Source organism: Corvus cornix, chromosome 1 (assembly GCF_000738735.6).
Source record: "Corvus cornix cornix isolate S_Up_H32 chromosome 1, ASM73873v5, whole genome shotgun sequence".
Classification (NCBI taxonomy): domain Eukaryota; kingdom Metazoa; phylum Chordata; class Aves; order Passeriformes; family Corvidae; genus Corvus; species Corvus cornix.
Window position 1 is genome coordinate 27,529,175 of NC_046332.1, and position 24,383 is coordinate 27,553,557.

The 24,383-nt window shown below is 38.4% G+C and overlaps 1 protein-coding gene across 2 annotated transcripts in view; it reads right to left on the minus strand.

Moving 5' to 3' along the window:
* Positions 1 to 24,383, minus strand: part of MAN1A2 (mannosidase alpha class 1A member 2) — a 136,004-nt gene that overhangs the window by 69,894 nt on the left and 41,727 nt on the right. For both annotated transcript variants that reach the window (XM_010396079.3, XM_019283823.3), the window contains exons 3-5: positions 21,144 to 21,240; positions 4,493 to 4,611; positions 2,051 to 2,131 (exon numbers count right to left, since the gene is read on the minus strand). In XM_010396079.3, coding sequence (XP_010394381.2) covers positions 2,051 to 2,131; positions 4,493 to 4,611; positions 21,144 to 21,240 — 297 coding nt within the window. The remainder of the gene's footprint in view (positions 1 to 2,050; positions 2,132 to 4,492; positions 4,612 to 21,143; positions 21,241 to 24,383) is intronic.

Genomic DNA, 24,383 nt, shown 5'->3' on the forward strand with positions numbered 1-24,383 from the left:
AGCAACCGACTTGCAGAAGTAGAGGCTTGGAGGTAGGAAGATGGGGACTGGAATATCAACAAGTGAATATGATCAAGTAGATAGTAGCTTGGTGAACAAAGAAAGGATACCTACCAGGAGACAGAGACTGCCTTAAAGGTGTAAGCCCATGTGCATGTTCACAACCTGATCAGCCCAAATGGCTGGGAACAGACTTGTCTGTCTTAGCAATGCTAAAAAGTGTCTCCTCACATGCCTGAATGCAGTGAATAAAGAAATCATGCATGTCACAATCCTGAGATAAGGAATATGTTCCCTTTCTGGGAACAGAAGAGAGAAGACCAGATTGGAAATCACATCTCAAGCAACCTGCTTCCAACTCCAAGGAGTTCCCAGACACAGGTGTCTCTCCTGGGCTCAGTTGCTGAAGAGCCTCAAATTCCCTTGTTTGTCATACGCACAATGACAAATTGCAGAGAAACCCCATCCAACTTGGCAAATGAAGCAGTCTCTCAGATACTCAAAGCAATCCTAGCTGCCACACTATTTTGAAAGAAATGCAGTCTGAGGACTTTTTTTTAGCAGTTCTTTAGGAAAATAAAGATGATACATATGGACATTTGACGGGAATAATCTTGTATCACAAATCATGAAGCATTTGAAGTCTGTTGGAGAGAATGATGCCATAAAAATCTTAAAAACAAAACACTCAGCCCAACCAACATTTAGCAAAGAGAGGGTAGATGCTTTCTACGAAGGAAAGAAATTAAAGCTATTTAAGCAAAGGAGCTTGTTCTGACTCTACCAAGAGGTTAGAAGCAAATTTAAGAAGGAATACTATGCTTTACAAATGCAGGCAAAGCATGTATTTTGGCAGTGTTTGGCTGCACTCATCTGCATACTGGGGCAAAAAAATTCTCTTTAAGGGACTTGTGCACAGGTGCAGTATCAATCTGTACAAACAATCCAGGTATGGATGCGTGATCCTTGCTTTTTCGATGAGGTTTTTCATACTCACAGCAGATGCCTCCAAGAAGCATATTCCAGTTTAAAGAAGATGAAGCAGGAGCACTGGATGAAAAATAAACTACCCAATTCTTTCAAAATGTACACAGGATTTTTGCTTTGCCACTGAGCTCTTCTTCTGAAGAGAAGATACTCATGAAAGAGAAAATTCACATATCCAGGATGATGCCAAAGACTTCAAGAGCCAACAAATTATAGGTTTTCTCTTGGTTACTTTTAGGGCTGCAGGCTTAAAATCCCTGAGAACTTGTTGATAGGTACGTGGTGCTTCCCTAAACAAAGGAGGATGATACCTATGAACATTGAAAGCCTTAAGCCAGGAAATGTGTCTGGTAGTGAGCTACAGAAGGGTCATGACAAAAAAAGGACAAAACCAAAGAAATCAAAGACACGGGTAGTAGGTTAAAGACAGGTAAGACATGAGAAGAACTGGGGGTCAAACTCTAGCCTTGCTAAATTATGGGAAATAAGAGGTCACGGCACTGTGACTGCTGGACTAAGGAAGTCCATGGCTGCAAGACTTAGGGTATACGCATCCTTTCAATCGAAGCACGTCTCCACATCTTTTTTAACAGACGTTTCAAAAGTTGTATAAAACTGGCTTGCTATTTCTTGGTTTGTCACTAACAAAATGGTAAGAAGACTGAGTAGCACTTTGATGAGGCAAACCTACAGCTTTGCAGGACAAGCAACAAAGCTATTATTTCCACCTTCGTGGAGTTACAGAATATCAAAACAAGTTATTGTTGGCATGAGAAGGCTGACATTTCACTTGACATTTCAAGCTGATGCTTGAGTGGGTATCTTCTGAAAATATCTTGATAAAAGAAGCATTTCAAAATGGTAACAAAGTGTCCTAAATGGCAGGAGACCTACTCAGAAGCAAACTTTAAAGATTCCATACTCTAAGAATTTGGTTATTTTGGACAACTGACTGCTGTGAAATTAGTTTGCAAGCTATTGAAAAATCAAGATTCTAGAAAAGCCTCCATATGCAATGTTTGCTAGAATACACTGAATTTCAGACACCTTCCAGTCTCCTTACCTCTTCTCCTGAAAGGTAGTATGCTGCTAGAAGACCGCCAATGAAGCGAATATTGACCTCAAAAACAGACACTTCGGAATTCTAAAACAGAAAGAAAGCATAAATAAATAATTAAGCAACTCCTTAATCAGGGAAGAAAAAAAAAATTGACAAGGCAGAGGAAAGTACATATCCTAAGGCAATCCACATGCAAGGGTCTGTACCATTTCAGTCTCCAGATCCATACTGAAATTCTCACACACATCTTCCTGACACCAAATGACAATTCTAGTTACAGCTTCAACCGATTTTATTAAAATCAAATTAGTTTTTCTCCTGCTCTCTAACCATTTTATCACCACAAAGTGCAATTAGAGTAATTTGGGGCTCATGGGAAAGAAGTCAAGGACCATACATTTCCATAATTCAGCATCTTTTCTCTTATGTTTCAGCATAACACCAAACCTTCTAGGTTTAAAAGATAAAGCAAAATAATAATTAGAGCATTCTCATAATGCACTTTCTTAACCTGAATTACTAAGCTCAAATTCAGAGCTCCATTTTAACATACTCTTTGTCTAGGAATAGCCTTTATGTTATGACAACTACTGCAAGGCCACTGAGAAACCCAAGAGAATAAACCATTTTATTGCCTTCCTCCACATTTTTACCCTCAGGCTAAATTCAACCATATCTTTTGACTCATTTAACCCACAAAAAATTAAGAGGAACCAGATAGTTCTAACATCTTTCTGACTCCCTCTGTGCCCCATTCACTTAATTTTCCACATACACTCCATCTGTCTCCCCCATAAACTTCTCTTCAACCTATTAGACATAAAAATGTAGTTTTATTAAGAGATTTTGAGGTAGGCAAGACTTTTCCTTTTATCCAGAAAAGTCACTACAACGTACACGGAACAAGCTGACTCACCAATCTGCACACAGCTGGAATGAGATTTACAGGTGTTTCGTGCTATTTCTATGGCACCTACAGTGCTTGGATCTGAACTAAATGCATTTTGCACATATTACATATTCCAGAAAGCTAATATGAATAAAGATTTCTTCAAACAGCACTGATTAAAAAGTTGAAAGTTTGAAATACTCCCAAATGTTTCTAGTAAAAGACTTCTTCTTTTCACATAGAGGTGATACTAGAAAAATAACACCAATGCAGCATGATTCCACTTAATACCTATTAAACTCATGAATCACACATGCAGTGGGACAGTGTAAAGCGAAACCAATCATTTCCATTTCCCAGTAAAAGAATCTAAGAGGAACAAATTCCTGTATTTATTTATAAACTCCAAACCATATAAGGAAATTACCCAAGTTTGGTGTATACACAAGGCAACTCATTAACCTTCAGAAATGGTTTTTGATACATAGGAAGATGTAATTGAACCCCAGAGGGCCATGTAAATTTCTTCCATCAAAATCCTAGATTAATATTGCAAATTTATACTGAAATTGCCTTAGATCAGACAAAAGTTATGGAAGCAATTTAGTTCACCCTCACAATGGTATCATTATGTCTACACTTTCTCTGATATATTTAAGATCTTCAGTTTTCGACTGAATAATTATCTGGCACTAACTGTAAAAGCAGAATAAGATTTCTTTGATGTTTGCCAGACAGTCAAGGTATAAATCAAAAGGAAAAAGCCCAAACAAATAATTTTTGAAAAGTAGGATAAAATAGAGAAACAACAGTAACCATTTGGTGAATTCTGAGTGTATAAATACATGTCATTATGTGCATTTACTGAGTGAAAAATTATTTTTGGAACCATAGGGCAAATCCAAGGACTGAAATACAAATTCCATCACAGAGTCTGTGACAGTCCCAAAATTAGTACTAAGAACACTAATCAATAAGACTAGAACAGAGCCATTTCTTCCATTTAATGCTTCCAAACTCTCAACAATGTCAGATGCTGTATGACCACCTGGGAAATTCTTGTGATAGGTTAAGAACCTGTAGGAAAACTCAAGAACTCAAATGGCCTATTTTACATTAAAACTCTTAAGAAATGGAAGAAGAGATTGTATTCTTAAGTAATTTATACGCTGTAGTTTGGGGGAAAATTGTCTTTCGTAGCTCAGTTAATTGCAGCTACTATCAGCCAGTAAAACCTCATCTTTAGGTCTTCATTTCTGAAGCCTGGCTTTTTCTCACAAAACACTTCCCCTTTCTTCCATTATCCAATTATAATTTGCACTTAGAAAATACAATATATAGATGTATCTTTACTCGCAATTGTAAGCGTGAAAGGGTTGTGGGATATTTTTTTTTTCTACAATAACGTTAGATACACAGAGAATGTCACTTAAGTTCACATCTGACACTTTGATCCATACGTTTTTTTAAGTTTCACCTGAAAGACCTCTTCTGTCTCCCCCCAAGATGAACACTGTGAAAAGGACTAGAGAAATATTAGGGCAGGCTCTACTCACCACACTGAAATCAAGATTTTTGTCAATCCATTCTTGTCCTTCTCTGAATTCATCATGAAGGCCCATGATATAAAGAGTATCCAATGCATCTACTATGGTAGCACCCATTTGTGAGTTTCCTACATGCAAAAAGAAGGATTTCTGTTACAAGTGACTATTTTGTTACTTTTCTTAAACATCACAAACATGAGAAAATAACCCAAGCAGTAGCAAAGCAAAGTTACTACAAAGGTGTACAAAGCTCAAAGAAGAACCAAAATGAGCAGGTACGTAAGAGGATTCCCACTTCTCTTTCAAATCATCAATCTTCTGGCACAGTTTGGCTTCTGGGGAAAAAAAGCATACTAAAGATGGAAAAAAGAGCCCTTCTCATCTGCTTTCCTAACTTGAACTTGAACTCATCTGCTTTCCTAACTTGAGCAACCGTACTTTGACACAAAAAAAACTGCCACAAAATACCAAAGGACAGAAGGACATTCAGCTTCAAAAAGCTACTAGGAATTCTAGGACAGAAGCGTTAGGAAATAAAAAGAAAAAAAAGCATATGCAAGACAAAGCAATCAGTACTTGCAGTAATGCCTTGCATTTCCCAACATTTACTTCTGAAATACTCAAAGTTTTGCAATTATGGATGCTACCTAATCATTGAAAAGCACGGACTGATGAGCAGGGAAGCGCTGGCCTGGCGTGACTGCCAAAGCCGCAGTCCCAAGATGTTCCCCTCAGCGTCTGCAGGGACCCACACTATGAGCCGCTAATGGATTTCTCAACTGTCACCACTTCAAGTGGAGCATTGAAAGCCAAATAAAAATCAATGGCGCTTTAAGCTAAAATGCCATTCACTCGAAACAGCAGCAATTTAGAGCTGATTGATGAGTGACTCATCGGTCTGGTGCAAGGGAGGACGAGGTGGTGAGCCATGGCCCATGACAGCTCTGGTCTCCCAAGGCCATCCCAACCCAAGCTGCTGCCTTCAGTAGGCAAAGATCTTTGTTTCTAGAGGAAAGCAAAAATTATCATGGGTTATCTGTTTTCATGGAGTGTATAAAACTTCCTGTGCACCAAGAAAGTAGCCAAATTTCACTGTTCGTACCTGTAATCTATAAACCAGTGCAATGACTACGATTAGCAATTTAATGACGGTAGTGTCCTAACAAGTCAATTTTTGGGTTCTCTAAATGTGCTTTCCACCTATAATGGGAATCTCTACAGCAGAGTGTTCCTGCTTGGTAAGTTCTACTCATCCATTCCTGACTTTCACATGGTTAGAAGCTATTTTTTTCCCCTCAAGCATAATAGTAACTGAATGAAGCCATCACCCCCACTGTATTTCTTTCACACACCTAAATGACTGACATGTAAGCTTATTTCCATTTTCAGGGGCTTCTTTCCCCAAATAATAAAAATTAAACACGACAGTATCCATGACAAAGTAACCACCAACTAATTTTTAAAGAATAGCATCAGTTTTAATTAATATCAATTAGATATGGAAAGCCTAAGGTTGGGGGTGTTAAGAAAATTGAAGTGCAGACTGGGACATGCTACCTTTTGCAAGATTAATTAAAAGACAAATCCTTTGACAAATTGTCCATCAGCCATACCTATAACTCTCAGGAAATGAATTCACTGTGGTACTTAAGTACTGAAAGGTTTAACGCCTTCAGCCAAATGACAAATTCCACCGATTGTGCCGAAGTGGAGGTTGCTGTGAGAAGAGCCACAGCGCTGCACTTAACTTAGCACCTTCTCAAAAGCATAATGTGACAGTTATCTAATTTACCACTTCAAAAATATGTAAATAAGACCATGACAAAAGGACTACCTTCAGTACCAGCTGACAAAGTATTTTTCAACATGAAGTTGGAATGTGTTATACTGCTTCCACGACACGCTCAAAGTAATTTCTGTTCCTTTATTTAAACCATATTGATAAAATTTTCAAATACATGAAGTGTTTGAATAAATAAGGACATGTAAGTCTTGGGAAATCCTGAAAGTTCCTCTTGCAATAGTTTCAAAAAATAAAAACTTTCCAACTTAAACACAGTGGGAATCCCATCAGTAAGCTCTTGTATTCTTCAATTTGCATGGGATGAGGAGAACACATTGCATGTAAATTGACTGGTGTGTCATTGTCCGCCACCCTACCTCTCTACACCTACTCCAAAAAACTTCAGACACCATAGTACAATCTTCCAAAGTTTTCTAGCTCTCAGAACTACTTTCCAGTGTCCACAACATGGGAGAGCGGTAGGTTGGGGGGCAAGAATATGTACTTGCCAGCCCTCAAGGAAGTATCTTCAAAAATACAAATTTAAACAACTTTTTTCATGGCCTTCTCTGCACAGAACCATGGAAGAAGGGCCATGGAAATGAAAAAGCACATAATAACTTTTGCTATCTCATAAACCCAATAGATGCATTCAGAGAGAACAGAACAGAGCTCTCTCCAGAACTGAAGTGTTCATAGTTTCCCCAGTGCATCCCATGATTACTGAACAATATGACTTCGCCAAACACAGACAAGAAATTTGCTTTTGTTATCACTTAAAAGTGAGCCCTCAACCCCATATAGAGATCTCACCTAAACCAGTGGTCCCCAAAAGGGATTACCTACAACCCATTTCACGCCAGATCCTTCTGCACTGTTTGCAGGCACAGAAACAAATGCAGCCTGAAGAAGGGGCAGTCAATAACTAACTCATGTAAGCACAAGTTAACTATTGGGAGACAGCAAATGTTAGTTCAGACAGAAGATGTTAATTACAGAGCCTGAGAAGCTGAATTCACCCTAATCTTGTCAAGCTAGAGGGGACAAGGATCATCAGACTGCTGAATCATTCCTCAAAGGACTACGCATGTCCAGGGAGAAAGGTGAAAAGTTCATGAGAGGATGACTACTGGTTTTCATCAGAAAGACCCCCGAGGAAGAGGAGAGGTCTTCCTCAGTGCGACCACCAGGACATACAGCGCATGCGTGGCCCATATGCTAATGACTTCCGAGAAATAATTTGTATAACCACACCTGTCCCAAGGAATGTGATGAATATTCATAATTTAGCCCTTAATACTGTGTTGTAGAGAGCACCAGGCGTGTGTGTTCGGAGGAGCGATCCCCACACACCCGGCGCGCCGAATAAAGCAAATACCCACTTCTCTGACTCTGTCTCAGAAGTGTCTCCTGGCCCAGTTGCGGCATGATTCAAGCCCAACACTCTAATAGTTTGTTCAAGTCCTCCCTCTGCCTGCCTTTACAGTCCTTTCTTTCACCTTTTATGTTTCTTTCCTAGAACCATGAATGTCCAACAAAACATTACTGAGAAAAGCCCCCTCTACTCTCTTGTGCCTCTTCCCTAACCAGTGATGGGCACCTGGTTCTGAGGCACAGATCAGTATGGTTATAGTTTTTAGACTCCATGGGAGAGCCCAACTATTTTTTACCACAATCTCCTAAGGATAGCATTTATATCTCAACCTATAATAAATTACTAGTTTTTCTTTTTTCATATAAGCAGGCTATTTTGACCAAATCTGAGTTACTTTTCTTCTTTTCTACACATGAGTACTTCTTCCTTGAGGACGACTCAGAGGAACAATCTTTGCATTTTTAAACCCTTTTGGCTGGACACATTTCCAAAAGATCAAGAGATAACAAGTCAGTATTCTGCAACAGATTGTCTACTCAATCTTCTTCTTTTAGTGTCAATCAGGCAGCAGAAAGCAAGCTAATACCCTCCTCATGAGCATTGAGGTGGAAAAGTCCAAAATGCAGAATTCACACTCAGAAGTCTTGTGCTTACAAGAATACAGGGCAGAACTGAACATAATGCAACACTGAGGACAATATACATGTAACACCTTGGCTGCCCCATACTGCACGACGGGTACAACGTAAAATCATTTGTGGGCTACACTATGTTTGGTCAGAGAGTAAAATTAATTAACTGCTCTCAGCTTCTTTCTTCAAGGACTATGTGGAAAGAATGTCATTCTTAATTTGGTCTTAAGTAAGAGCTTCCACTGAATTCTTCTGTATCTACACCTTGCCCAAAACAAGCAGTAACATTGCAATAGCTGTCTTCATCTTAAAAAGTACTGCACTACCAGCAAGGCATTGACTGAAAACTAAAGAAGGAAGAAACAGCAAGTGTTCCAATCACTAGCCTGCATTAGTCATGTGTGCTGCTATAGGTAAAGCAGAAATGGATAGGCAGCGGTACTTCCCCCTACTGATGCTGATAGAAACCATTCGTCTGAAGTCACAAAGTGAAATAATTTTCCATTCATAATAGAGAATGTTCTTTTTTTTCCTTTCATAGCCATGCCAAGATCCATAAATTTTTCCTTGAAGGACAAGGGGATAACCTCCCTGGAATTAAACTGCAGAAGGTATCATTTGAAGAGCCATAAAGTAACCCTAAATAATGAGAAAACAGGTTAGAGTATACACTTCTTGCTACCACCTCAAGCAGTCCATTATTGCTCCAGACACAGAGGGAGCAGATGTCTCATTGTGGTGAAAAAAGGCTATAAAACAATTAAACTATAATAGAAAATAACACTTCTGCTGGCTGAAGGCACTCCTCCCAGGGTCTGTCTCTGTTCAATACAAAGGCTCAGCTAGTCATGTTGCGTAGGATAATAACCAATTCCAAAAAGGCCCAGTTTTACAAATGTCAGATTAGGAAGTTTCTTCTCCATATAATTATAGTTCTAGTTGATTGAGCTCCAAATTTAATGAAGTTTGCCTAATGAATGCAATGCTCATTCTTCTAAATAAAACAGAACATCCATCATGAGCTAATGGAAAGAATTTAGCAGTGAAATAGCTGAACTATTAAGAAAATCGTGCACACTCTCATTAAGGAAGAGTATTATTCCAAAGGACTGCGAAATGGTAAATCAGATTTGTAGTTAGGTAGACTTCAGTTTCCTGAGATAAGCCAAATAATTCCTTCACTTGATACCACATAAATCTACAGTTTGAAATCTCCAGCAAATCATATGACTAAGTGTAAATATTAGGACCTCTAAAAGAAAAATGGTCTTCTTATCTAGAATTCTTTCAGTATGCCAAAGCGCTAGATGAAGAACTGGCTTATCAGTACCATTTGAAAGTTTCACAAGAGACTATCAAAGTACAAGGGAGACAGAGCATTGTCAAGTGTTCACGACAAAAGGAATATGAAGAAAATAAATAGCCCATTTTCATTATACCATAAGAAAAAGTGTAGAGATTTAGAAAGTCTGGTACCAGCTCAGGGTTGCTTAGAGTATTTATTATGTGGAAGCAGAAGAGACTGTAAGCAGTGAGGTACTAGAGAAAATATGTGAATAAGCATAGATCAATTATGAACAGAGAAGACTGAAGATATGAGACACAGACAAGTTAAAACTCTGCAGCAGCAAACTGAAGGCATGCACTAAGCTGAAAGGTAATCATCAAATAGGTGCTTCACAGAAATTCTGATTATTTAACATGTCATCCATACCTCCTCCTTACTTCAAAATGTATACGCCACACACAAATCTCATTACTTCTGAAAAACACTTCCATAGGGGCTTTCCTTGGCCCAAGTGGAGGGCTGAGCAGGGGTACTCGGTCTGCACGGGAGAGAGTTAATTTTCTTCACAGCAGCTTGTATGGTGCTGTGGGGTTTGGATGTGTGACTAAACAAGTGTTGGAAACACACCAGAATTTTGACTATTGCTGAGCAGTGCTTGCACAGCATCAAGGCTCTTTCCCATCCCCCTGCAGTGAATAAACCAGGGGTAGGCAAAAGCTTGGAGAGAGAATTTCCTTGTTACCCTTTCTCCCTCTGCCTGTGCTCCAACACTTCTGTGCCACAAGTGTGTGTCTTACAACATGCTTGGCATCTACCCAGAGACTTGCTAGAGGAGGAACAAACCTGAAGGAAATCCGACCTAGTCAAATGGATCTCTCATTACCAAAATGTACACTCTGCTGCTACTAAGTCAAGGAAATCAGCCTAAGTGGAAAACTACTGAGGCCACTCTGCTTCCAAGGAAGTCATATAAATGGGCCTAATAGGTGCACGTGACCTTTCCTACTCTTTTACCTCACACAGTGACTAAGAAAGAAGCATTTTATTATTCCTCAGAAAAGACAGCAGATAACGAGTCCAAAAGCAGGATACTCATCAGTCCATTTACAATCAAGGTAGGCTTTTAGTATTTCCTAAACCAGTGACAAAATCACACAGGAATCTAATAAAGACTCTTATTCTCCTTTACAAGGACAGCCTGCAGACATCAGCAGCTACATTTTGAAGAAAGCTAAGGGAATTGGCAAGATTAAGGAAGAACAAGCAGTTGGATACAGTAAAAGCATTTGGACAATTACTGAAGACAGCTGCCTCTACACCACACAAAGAGCAAGCACCTCTGTGTTAAAACCTCCAATTGAAGTAAGTTATTTTATACACTGGAAAGCAGACTTATCTTCCTAAGCAATAGAAAAGCTGGATTCCATAGTTAGTTACATGCAAAGACTAGGGATCCAGATGCAAGAAAATAGCTTTCACTCTCAAAACAGCTTCCCATGGCCAATGGGATGATCACACTGATCAACAGAACCATAAGATACAAACAGACCTCCTCCCACACCAGAAATAGAATTGGTCTCAGCCAGCCTCATATCCAGCTCTTGTTTTTTCCAGGGCCCTGGACAGACATTATTTAGTGGAAGCTGAACCTACTCCTGCATGGTCCAGAACGTGCTTGACAACTGGTGTAGCTACCTGGGGGTGGAGGGAAGATAAGCTTGCAAAAGGAATGTAAGAGGACCAAAGCCTCAAGGGATAATTTACCATAATTTCTAAGATAAATTTCCACTAAAGCAGGGGACCTCAGCTTCAGACTGGTCCAGAACTACTGACAGCAACCCAACCACTGGTGTGTACACAAGCATAGAGCAGATCCTCCCTATTCCACCACAGTGATTCCAGAAACAAAGGAGGAGATGTAAAGCCTCCCCAAGGACGAATATATACTCTCTCACACGTGTAACCTAAAAGTTTAGTTATTTTTCACATAGAGAGTTGTTTTAATCCCTAGCAACTGAGTGAAAATGCTTCCTTGATAAACCCAGCCTGACATTAAATACAGAGTTATTACAATCTTAAAGAAAATAAATACTCTTGTTATTGATATTCCTGTCTGCTCAGATTCATAATGGCTGAAAAACACATACTGGGCAAGACTGCACTATATATTAGAAATTATACCAATTTCTACTCCCAAAGATTCAAATAATTCAAGTTTTCAGACTGTAGCAACAGGATTTCTTGATGTGACAGACAATTACAGACATGGTAGGAAAATATGTAATGTGAAAATTAAAAGCAAACAATTATCAACTGTTTTCTGTATCTCTAATGAGGCTCTGGCAATAAAGCTGCCACTACTGAAGCATACCACTTGCGAAATATCTTAATGACTCACAAGGAACAAGATAACGTTTAAGAAAATTAATTAAAATTTTGAACAAGAGAGTTTGATTTCACTGAGAAAACGAGTGCTTCAAAATTAGTCAATGAAACTATACATTTCATACAAAACTGCAGCGTAGGATTTCAGCTCAGTCATAAAACACAATGAATAAGCCTGTAAGTATCCATGAAGAAACCAATTGCCTTTAACATTTTAGACTAATTAAAAAGGCAGAACAAAAAACTAAGCATGTTGATTGCTTAGTCCTATTAAATTGCTGATAATAGACAAGATGAAAAGAAGGTCTTAATGTTTTGTACCAGACAATAGAGTACTTTAGCATATAAATAACATTAAATAATCAAGTGTAATGCTTTCCTTAATTTCATAACTGAGGAAGTAATGGGAGTAGAACACTGAATTGTATGCTAGACTTTAAACCTATTAAAAACTGGATCTGCTGGTATTTGTTAATAATCAAACTGCTGTTTAAATACCTATGTTCTTAAGACCCAAATTTTAAAACTTTGTCTAAGACTCCATACTGCAATAAACCTTCCTCGACTGCTCTTCACTTATTGCTTTATTTTGTTCCCTAACTATATCTTATATGGCCCTTTAAATTAATTCAAAATTCATGCAAGCAAGAGTTGAATGCAGTCCCCCTAGTACAAAGCCTGAATATCCTCAGACTATTTCAATTTTTTACATTTCTATCCAATTTTCTCCATATATTTTTGTTATTTTAAGCACAAAAACCAAACTGAATTACTGTACAAGGAAGAGGACTGTGTGCAGACCATAATAAAGATTAATGCTGGAACTATGATCTGAGTTAGTGGAAGGTTAAGACTTGGTGATAACTGAAAGGCCACAATATCAGGAGAGAAAGGTTAGGATGAATTTCAGAGTAGGAAAGGAATGAGGGAGAGGAGATGGCATTGAGTACAAAGGAGGCCATGAAAGTGTACCAGAAAGAAAGCGAGAATAACCTGTGAGAAATGAATGGTGATGGCAAATTTGCTGCACACACAAAGCAGTCAATCAAAACTAACCAAAAATACAGACCTGAAGCAAGTCCATTTTAAGAAAATAGGAAGCAGAAGACTGAAAGGAAAAGTACCTGTGAACAATGGCCTGGAAGTACAAAGAACCTAAACACTGGCAGCAATCAGTTAAACACAGCAGCAAGCAAAGCAAGATTAATACTTCAGAGTAAGTAAGAGAACAAGGTGTTATCTGGACTCAGTATAGTTGTATGACCTGATGTATGAAGCAAGCTAAGTATGGATCTTCCAAGACAAGATACAATCTCTCACAGATAATTGTAAGCTAAATTACTTTGTCAGCTAGGCAGTAGGAAAGGCATATTAAAAAAAACCCACCTAAGAGCCATTACGGCACACAAGCTTTTCTATCTTTATATTTGGGCCACTTCTGCACATTTTGGTCCAACCCACATAATAAATTTTCTTTGGGACAGTGTAAGAGGAGCAGATTTTCAGTGGGTTAGCCAAAAACTTCACAAGAAGGGTGCAAAACCTGAGTGAACAGTCTCACTCAGTGCATTAGGAACAAGCACAGTGCTCCGCTCATGTGGTTGAACTGTTTCTGAATTCCAGCTGCCTGGTACATCTGCTGGCTTCTGATGACAGCAAAGCGTACCCACATCTGACTCCCTTGCTGTACACGTGCCCATGGAGCAGTCCTCAGCAGATTTAGTTTTACAGCTCAGTATGCTAATTCTTACTCAGCTGTCATGCCTGTTCATATTTTAACACAGTCCAAAACAAGACTGCATAGCTTTAACTTATTTCCTTATTACACCCTCTGCTCTCAATTCCAAATGATAGGAAAAAGGTTTAAATTCGTGAATAGCATCCCCACAATCTAAATCAAAGCAAATCATCTGGTTTATAAGACAAGAACAGGAGAGAATGCTATTGGAAAGAATCAAAATTCTGAGTCTAAGCCTCAGCCCTGAACTCTAGTATGATTTAATTTTTTCATTACCATTTCATGCAGATGTTTACCTCACTATTCTAACAAGGCAGATTACAAAAACGAGGTGTGTTTATCTAATTCCACTTTGCATTTGTGCATCTTTTGTTCGTTTGTTTTGTGGGATTTTCTGGTTAAAGCAGAATTTTCAATCTTCTGAATAGCATTTAACATAATTGCTTCAGAAACACTTAAAAAAGCCACTCAGTACAACTGCCCTAAATGTGTTGTACATGAACTAATACAAACTGTGTGAGAAGAATTCAGTCGAATACTGTATTATTAAAAAGAACAGAAGACAACAGCTGTTCTTGGTGAATTTTCCTGATATGCATAGGCACACTTGGGACAGTTTGATGAAATATCAATGACATTCAAAAAACATTCTTAGCTAAGCAGTTGGTTTTATCTACAGCACCAGTACTGTAAAGCACTTAAGAGGGAACACACAGCCAGATTGTATCCTGTCTGCACAAATTTGCAAGTTTCAGAGAACAGCTATATTCTGAATAAGCATGATACACACTGCAATGAAGCAAAACAGTGTTAACAAATCACTATTTGCCCAAATGGCAGTATCCATCAGAAGACAGCTTTAAATGAGATAAACTGAGGAAAAGTCAGAAATTTTGTAGAGGGAAGTCTTACCTTAGCATCAACGTTAAAGTCTTTTGAAGAAGTGAACTTGCACATGGACAGAGAACATACACAGAAGGAATGTGAGACCACCCCTTAACAAAAGCTCTTAAGAAAACTGACCTGCCACAGGGCAAAAGAAAACTGTTCTCACGCAGATGAATAATGGTTTAAAAGACAGGAAATGGGGTAAGTGTAAACAACCATCAGTGTGAGGTAAAACTACCAGTGGGATCCTACTGAGATGGCTGCTCAGGCAAAAGCTTAAATATGAAATAACTGAAAATATTTATAACATTAGATTTATAATGTGTATCACCGGATACAGTGGATGACAATTTCCAAAAGGATTGCTACTGCAGAAAAGCTACCCTGTCATGTGTTTGTAGACTCAACAAGGAGCCTAGAAGACAGAAAACACAATTATTAGGAAAGGAAAAGCAAACAAAACAGAAAATGGAACAAAGTTTTAGTCTTCCTCACAAAGACCAAATAAAACCCCAAAGCCAACACCTTGAAAATATACAAAGAAAGAAGGTAACAACATATCAGGTATGAAAAAATGTAAGTACAAGAAATGAGTTAACAGGCCAAGACTCTCCACACAAAACAGGGGCACTACTGAGGGCATATGCAGTCCTACAAACTTATGAATGGCAAGGAAGAAATGAATGAAGGGTTGATTTTTTTTCCAGCACCAAAACTAGTCACCTAGGAGAGCAAGCAGACTTCAAAACTAAAAAGTTTACTACACCATATCAAATCAAAAAACTATGGAAACACTCTGGGTTATGTTAATCTTAAGGTTGCCCAAACTACAAAGCAGTTTGGACAAAAATCAAGGAAAAATAAACCAGAAGTTATTAAATAAAATTTGCTGCCTCTGACCACAGAAGCACTAACACTACACAAACTTCTGTAAGGCTGTGGAGTACTCTGAGACAAGCTCACTAGAAGCTTTTCCTGCTCTTACATGTCTTCCCTAGGTACCTGCTGTGAGCAATTTCTGAAGACTGAGTAACAACTATCATGTTTGATCTGTCATCTGACCTGAAGGAATTTTTCTCGTGATATTAAAACACTGTTCTAGTTTCAAATAAAGCCAGCAACTCAGGAGTTACGCTCTTTCTCAAAATTTTATCTTTCCAAAATTTGTGTCACTGGTCAAAAAAAATACATATTCAATGTACATATAATATTCAACATTATCTCACTGTAGTCACTCATTCATGAGTTTGCAGAGGACACAGATGCATAGACCTCTCCTAAGGCCATTTCCATTTATTTTAAAATTGAGTTGAACCTGAAATACAGAGATTAGGCTGAAATTTGCATTGTGAAATTACCTCCCTTTACTAGTTAGCATGAATGGATTTTCTTTCCTCTTTCATTTGCAACAGAAAAAGGCAATAATGAGTAGATTACTTGTGCATGTACAGTTAAAAGGTAAGAACTACTGCTCAGTAAGGAGTTTTTCTTTTCATCAGGATAACATATAGTCCAGAACATTTCTGTTTACATATATACCTCAATATCCCCTTTTTGTGCTCATTTATCCTCTACATGGATTCAGAGGCTGAACACATGCACAGAAAAAGGATGCTGTGCAGAAACTGTGTTTCCCATCTGTCTTTTCATTAGGATTTTACAGTGAGAAGACGCCAGAAGTTTTCTGTCGTATTTTCAAGAAGTCATTCCTCAGTCTTTAAAGTGTGTCATCTATTTTCTTTCCAGTAAAAGTGTTTGTCTCCATAGTGTTTATAAATTTTTGCAGATGTTGTAAAAAACAAGCAAATAAACCAGAAAATACAGAAGGCTTACCAAAACAGACACTCTTGACACTCAGTTAATGTGAGCTTCAAAAGTAAATTACAACTAATCAGGTGACAGCAGATGATAGATAGTATTGGGGAGCCTGAGCTGCTCTGACAACTGCTAAAAGGACAGATAACAAACATGCCTTATAAACTAATGATTATTTCCAAGGGTAAGTAATAATAAAAAAATCTGTTACAGTGTTTTCTTGTGGTGCTTACAAGAAATATTCCACCTCTCATTTTCAGGAACCACAAAGGGGACAAAGAAATCGCACTGCTCTGCCAAGCTACACTGTACTTGTCAAAGGTATTGGAAAAGCAGGCTCCTGTGCCTGACTCAGCTCCTGCTTGCAACAGCCTCCCATCCTTGCAGTCTGACAGATGCATTTTCTTTGGGAGTCTCACTGCTCCTGCTCCCCGGCACAGAGAGAAATGCACTTCCAGATCTCCATTGCTTAGCAACACGAGGAGCTGCTGCAGGAGCTTCCTACACTGCTGCGGCACTGGGCAGTTGGCAGCCAGCTCAGCAACTTCCTCCCGTGTCACAAGGGTTCACCAGTGGCACTGGCAGCAAAAGGCTGGCTGTGCACATGCCAGGCAACAGGACACAGTGATGCGGTACAAACCAAGCAATCCACTTGTGTATTAGAGAATATTCAGCACACTAACTGCCCCACCTGAATCCTTGAGTTATTCCCTTGGACATATCTTGCTCACCAATGATACTTAACATGCCAGACAAAAATTCCTCATAAAAGAGGGTATTTGGTCACGCTTTAAGGAAGAGATAAGGCACTGCATTGCAGCCTTGGGGCTCTACCATGTAACACAAATGTAATCACGCTGTGACTTCATTGACAATTCTCTCTTCCCCCCCTAGAAGACAAGATCCCAAGAGAGAACTGGCAGGCAACTCAGATTAAATCGACTGTTTGTGTGGCATGTGAGATGAGAGAACAGGAGAGGCATGAAAGCTCTATCAATGCATGAGACAGTTCTAGTGTGACAAAATACAAAATAATGACTTTATTAAATCTGTGTATGAGAGTGGGCATGTGTGTATGCAGGCATCTACAACTTTAAAACTTTTTATCATTATTAAAATCTTTCCACACCCTTCAAAACATACCTAAACATAAAACTGTTTATGGATATATACATTATCAGATCATCTTCATGTAAAGCAGCTCATCTCTAGACAGAATACATCCAAATACAAGGTTTAGAAATGCACTGCTAGTAATACGGGAAGTCTCCTATTTTGCAAGAGTTGTATCAGTACTTTGCCGTGCACTTATTACCTGACAATCCGCACATCTTCACTTTATTTTTAGATAGTTAAAATTAGCAAAACAAACCAAAAAACAACCCCAAAACAACAAAATAAAGCACACCACAAATTTCAGAACTCTTATTTCAGAAAGTATCAGATTACATGGCAGCCCATGATCTCTAGTTTTGCTGAGGACAATGTTCCAAATTGCCCAGGGATTGTCTCTTTTCTTTATATTTTTCCTTAAAGTAATCCAGGTTCTCAAATAAACATTGTTTTAGAAAAACAGCGATTGAAGACTGATGCAACCCAACTAGTACTAACTACTCAATTTAACTCACAAGAAAGTATCCTTACAGCTTATACTACAGTAATTAGTTCATATGATACTGGAGCAAAAGATATCACAAACACATAATAGTTTCAAACTCTGAAGCATATCTGGACTGAATAATTTTAATTGTGTTTTCAGGATATGTTCACCTACAGGTCATCAAACAAGTGCAGGGACAAACCATCTTCGAACAGCATCTTTCAGATGGTTACTCTCATCCTCCAAAGCAAATCCAGGCAGATTTCATTACAGGAAGAGAATCTGACAATACCGTCAACTACTCTGGTTTGTGCTAAACTCAGAAACCCTTCTGAAGCAAGCTCAGTGTTTGTTGTGCTTGCTCATTATCTTACGTGCATCATTTTCCATCAGCCTTTTCTCTTCACCCTTTGTGATGAGAACTTGATCCAGATCCCACACAAACTCCCTCTGCAACAACACCCTGCAGCTGCCATAAATTTTTTTCACCAATTTAAGCAGTCCAACAAAAAAGGTCAACTTTCTTTTTTTTTTTTTAGCTTAGCTGCTACAACCTTCAGCAGAGCTGCAAATAAAAATTTAAACTGGAAAGAAAATTTACACCTTTCTGCTGCACTTTCTCCTTGACTTTTATATTTCATCTTACAGGGTAGGAATAAATGCCAGCCTTTTCAAAAGCAGTTATCACCCCATTTCACCAACAGAGAAGCTATAAAGGTTTGTTTCGTATATCATCTAAATGTAAATATCTTTAAAAGCTCACCCATTCCCAGTGATACTTTCCCAAAGCAGTGCCATACTACTGATGCTGTGACCCAGCCGTTTAAGACGTACTATTCAAGATACTGCCTGACTACACAGTTTGAAAGACAGTCTTTTTAGCAGACTCTCCTTTACAATTTACAGTCAGACATCTCAAAAAGATTGGCAAGAGTTTCTTGCTGCAGGCCAATTAAAGCAACCCTAGCATGTTTTGTCATAAAAGTCAAACTAGTAATTGAGGGGACCCATAAACATTCTTGCTGGCATGCTTCAGTGAGGCACAGAGCATCTTGCTTTAAAGTTTATAACGTTTATCCTTCTTTATTTTTTTAATTACTTAAAACTAAGATTTATAAGAGCAGAGCAGGCCACCTTCTCTCCCCTTCTCTAACCCCAGACTGAACCCTGCTAGATCTTGGAATGTTAGAAACCCTGGTGTTCTCCTTGGCATAGATATAGCTATCCACTGCTTTAGACAAAAGTGAAGTCCAACAGGGAAGACTAATGACTTATTTGTCTTCTAAATTGAGTCATGTTTAACCTCACTTGGGAGTTATCAGCAAACCTGATTTCCCAAAGATTCATGCAAAGGGTTGCCGTTCAACCAGCGACACCATCTCCTTGCAGGATCTCAGAGACGTGCTAGGAATTGAAATGGGAGCACAGTAGATTGCAGTAATGGCTGAAAATAGTTTGGATCAAATCATCTTTGAGATGAATAATGAAAACAGAATTTGCTGACCATCTTTTTATTAAAACTAGCATGAGGGTTCAAAAAAAATTAAGCAAACCTTCTATAAAGGCAAATACTGCTGGGAATCGTGTCACTAGGGGTAATAGACATTGGTAAAGAGCTAGGAATAACAATACAGCCTAGACAGTCCTTGGTACAAAGACCAATTTCCACACACACCCCCCCATCAAGCATCCACCAAATGAACAATAGCTGATTCTATTTTAGACTTGGTATATGCTGAAGATTGTGTTTCAGAAAAGTTTTTCATATGAAACAGCCTTGAATAGAGCAATCATGACATGATTTGGCTAAAAACTAAATGGCACAAAATAGCATCTGGATTTTAAAAGGACAAACATGTAGGGCATTGGCTGCTTGAGTAAGCTGGAACAAGAGGAGCAGAAACTTTAGTGTGGACAAAGCCTGCAATTTCTTTCAGAAAGCAATGCCAAATTTTAAAAAAATAAGCATTCCAAAGAATAATAATTCCAAGGAAAAAAAGCAGAAATCCTCCAGACTCTTTAGCAGACATGTTAGAAGCAAGCAGAGGAGGAATGGAAAGAAAAGACTACAGTGAAATTATAATTCATAACTGCTTCAAAATATCATGTCAGTCGCACTAAAAACAAACATTATAAAAATTTTTTCCTGCCATATGAAGAAAAAAACTTCATAGAGTCTGGGTTACAAACCAAGGCTAATCTAAAATTATACATGACAAATTAAGCAACAGAATTGCAAGTAATTTCAACAGGAAAGACTTCATGATCATACAGGTGAATATTAAAGATTTTTCACTGTCAAATCCAATTTCATCAGCTGGAAAAATATAAAGGGAAGCCATCAATTAGTCATAACATAAAACTAAATCACAGTAAGCTTCAGAAGAGATTTTCCTAGTGAAAATTAAGGCAGTACCAGTGTACACAACAACAAAGTATCTAAGAAAACTACTACACAATGCTGTCCTGGTATCTAAGGAATGTCCTGTCACAAAAGAAGCCTTTTGCTCCAGTCTTCCCTTCAGCTCACACTCTCTCCTTGCACTGTGCTAAGTACCATTGGTGAGGCACTGGGACAGGCTGCCCAGAGAAGCTGTGGATGCCCCATCCCCTGGCAGTGTTCAACACGAGGCTGGATGAGGCTCTGAGCAGCCTGGTCTAGCTGAAGGTGTCCCAGCCCATGGCAGGGAGGCTGGACTAGTTCATCTTTAAAAGGTTCCCTCCAACTCAAACTGTTCCATGATTCTCATAGAATTAAACACAAAGATCTAGACAAGATGAGCTGGGTTTAAAAAAAAAAATAAATAAAACACAATAAACACATGTATATTCATTGCATCTCAGAATATACCCAAAAAATAACCATCATTGCATTAGGACTTTTATTTTTACATATACACACAAAGCATCAGTGGACATAGACACAGCCTAGCCTTTGCAAAAGTAAGAATGTATTGCCCCCAAAAAGATAGATTAACAAAGGAATTCAATGAAATACCACTGAAATAATAAATTTCTGTCACTCACACGTCAAAAGATTTTTATTACAAGAGAGTTTGCTAGAAAGTTTGGGTAGACTTTCAGAGAAGACCCATGGACAGAAATATTAAAAAAAAAAAAAGAAAAATCACAAACAAATCAGAAAATATAGCCTACCAAATATGTTGGTGGAATGTCCTTTCCGGGCAATTGGTTTGAGCTCATTATGTCCCCATCCATATTGCCTATAATTGTCCCAGGCATGCTTCATCATCTAAGAAACAGGAAAAAAAAATAGGATTTGATTACATCATAAAACTACTCTCAAAACTACTCTCTATGAATACAATATTTTATTCCTTATTTGAGACTTCATCTTTCACAGGCATTCCAGCATACTGACTAATTAGTTTGTCACTGCTTCAGTCTTTTACAGAAATCAGATTTTATAGCATGAATAAATGTGGAAAAAATTTCAAGTCTATTTGACTTGAGCTATGGAGCCTAATGCTCTGCATTAGGTTGTTTTCCTGTTCTTTCTTTTCCCTTAAGAGATGCACAGACATTTAAGAATGTAAGCATAAGGAATACATTTAAGTGTAAGGAATTGCTGTAAAACACTGGCTAATGTCTTAAGATGCTAACTGAAAGAAAAACATATCTACCGATACTTGAAGCATAAAAAGGATTTATTTACACTGGTACATCCAAGTAGGACTAAACAATTTTGCAAAAGGCATAATAAATTTCTCATTAGCAACACCTACTTAACAAAGAAGTACTGTCATATAGCCTCTACCAAAAGAAATGCCAAAAGCTTTTTTAGAAAGCATAGTGAACAAAGCAGTGTAATGTCATTAATATTTACTACACAGAACATTTAGCTTTTTAATAGATATTTCCACCACCTAGTAAGAAAATTACGTCTCAAAACCCAAAACGTCTTGCTGACTAGTTGTGCACCTCAGCCACTGAGAAAGCTTTTATGGACTTGCTAAAACTCTTCAAACTCCTTCCTTGTTGGAAATTCAGCAGCCGCCAAATTGCAAAGTGAATGCAGTTTTAAAGAAATAAATATTATTAGTACCTAAACAGATGTGCAAGTAATAGGAAGAAATTGGATATCAAAAGACACTGACTGCACCAGACACAAGAACAGTAGGGAAAAACCTTTAGAACAGCCATGTGTCTGTATCCACAACATTATACTTATTTTATTTTTATATCTCATTTTAAAAATGGTATTAAAATAGTGTTAATATAAACAAAATCCCCAAGAAAATGTATAGGATTTTAAAACCATGATTTCCACAAATTTAGAAATGCTTTCTAAAAGGAGAAACTATGTGAATGTATCTAACAGAACAATACTAACCCTTTAAGGAACTGAGGCAAGGCAATCAGTTTTCTCTATGATTTATATGACTGTAATTTTCTTATTTTAATCAGAGAGTCACCATACTCACAGAAAATGTGAGGGAACAAGCAGATGCCGGCTAAAAAATGAGGTGCAGCCAGCTGCCTTACCAGCACTACCTCACATCTCTCCTCTTACCACCTCTCAGGTCCCTCCTCCTACCAAATTCAAGATTTAGTGGAAGTCAGCATCCAAGAATCCCAAATCTTTCAAACTGCAGCTAAACTGCCTGCTGAGACATGGAAAACAAAGTCTCTGTTCTCCCTACAACCATCAAGAGATCCCTGTCCAAACTACAAAGCTGTAATTCCTTTAAATGTAAACTCCCTCCAAATTTCCCACAGCTCAGTTAACTCATGCCTAGACAATAAATCTGAACCCCACACTGGCCCAAGAAGCTGGGGAGCACTTCTCTGTTAAACTGGCATCAACCTAAGCACAGCTGTCCCTCTCAAGATGCCACAGTCCCACTCCTACTGCTTGTCATTCAAAGTCAGCTCACATGTTGCTTTTAGTATTTGCACTAATTTTGACACCTGATTAGGTCATAATACTCTAGAATGTTTTTTAGTGTCATGAACAAGCAGTGTAAGAAAAAGTGGATGCGAATATATTAAGGAGAGAAAAGCCACTTCCCTAGCATTCACAAACTCCTTAGTGTTTACATGGCACTTATCAAAATGGCCAATTCATAGCTATTGGAACATCAAGATGACTCGGGTAAAGGGATCCTCTCTGGACAGGTAACAAAACTGCAGCATGACAAACCTAATAAAAACCTGCTCACAGGCAGTAAGCACAGAAGTTCCTCTGAGAGCTCTCACTAACGTTATCCAGAACGAACCTATAAATTTCTATACAAAATTGTTCATTATGTTAATATCATAAAATCGAGAATCACAGTATCATTCAGATGGGAAGGAACCTCAGGATGCCTCTCCTGTTCAACCTCCTGGTCAAACCATGATCCCTTACGGGATCAGACTGGGCTACTTAAGGCTTTATGCAGTCAGGGTAGACTTCAGGACAGGGGACAGTCAAGGCTTCTGTGAAGGGTGCTGCTCTAACCTGCAGCTTGCCAGCCCTAAAAGCTCTACTTGGGAAGACAGACTTAAAGGTTTAGAAAGTACTAGAGGATGAAACTAAAGACTGACCAGTCCACTTTCTCTGTTTGAAAACAGATAGATGAGTAAACAGCAACATGACCATGACATGGCAGATCCAACCAACTGGCTTGCATGCAAGGCAGACAGGGCTTCTGAGATCTTTGGATGCCCCAAATAAATATTCATGAAGGAGAATCAAGTAACCATTGCCATTTTAGCTTTGTAAAAATCTGATGGTATAGGCAAATACCAGAACAGATCAAAACTAGCTAAGTCCAGGAGAAGAACAACTAGTTTCCTCACAGCAAAATGTTACTTGTGGAATATTTAACTATCCTAACTTGCTGTGCTTCCAGGGGGAAGGTACATATTTTATTACAGAATATTTAGTTCTGAAGAAACCCCAAAAAGTATGCAAATTACAAAGGGCTAAAACAGAATACATACAACACAAGATGTTTCTATAGATATAATTTATCCTAAGATAAAATTTTATTAAGATAGAAACTGCAAAGGAGTACGTTTCACTAGATGCAAGAACTAACACAGAATTAACATAAGAATACACTACTGAGACCTGAAAGTCTCTTGAACACGAGAGACTAAGACATAGCTGACTGCATCAACTGAGACTGAGATACGAAATCGTATTTTGAGGAGACTGAGCTACTTTGGTAACCACAAACATCTGTCCTGCCCCTCTGCCTCCCCCAAACACTAAGAATATGGTGTTTTAAGTCCTCGAGAATCCTTTGACTTTATTACACTAAGTAGCCAACTGATTTTTTCCAGATGAATGCTGACCATTACTTGGCACACAATTCACTGCTTTCCTCCACCACAAAGCAAGGAGATTTCACAATATCATGTTAGCAGAGAACTGCACATTACATG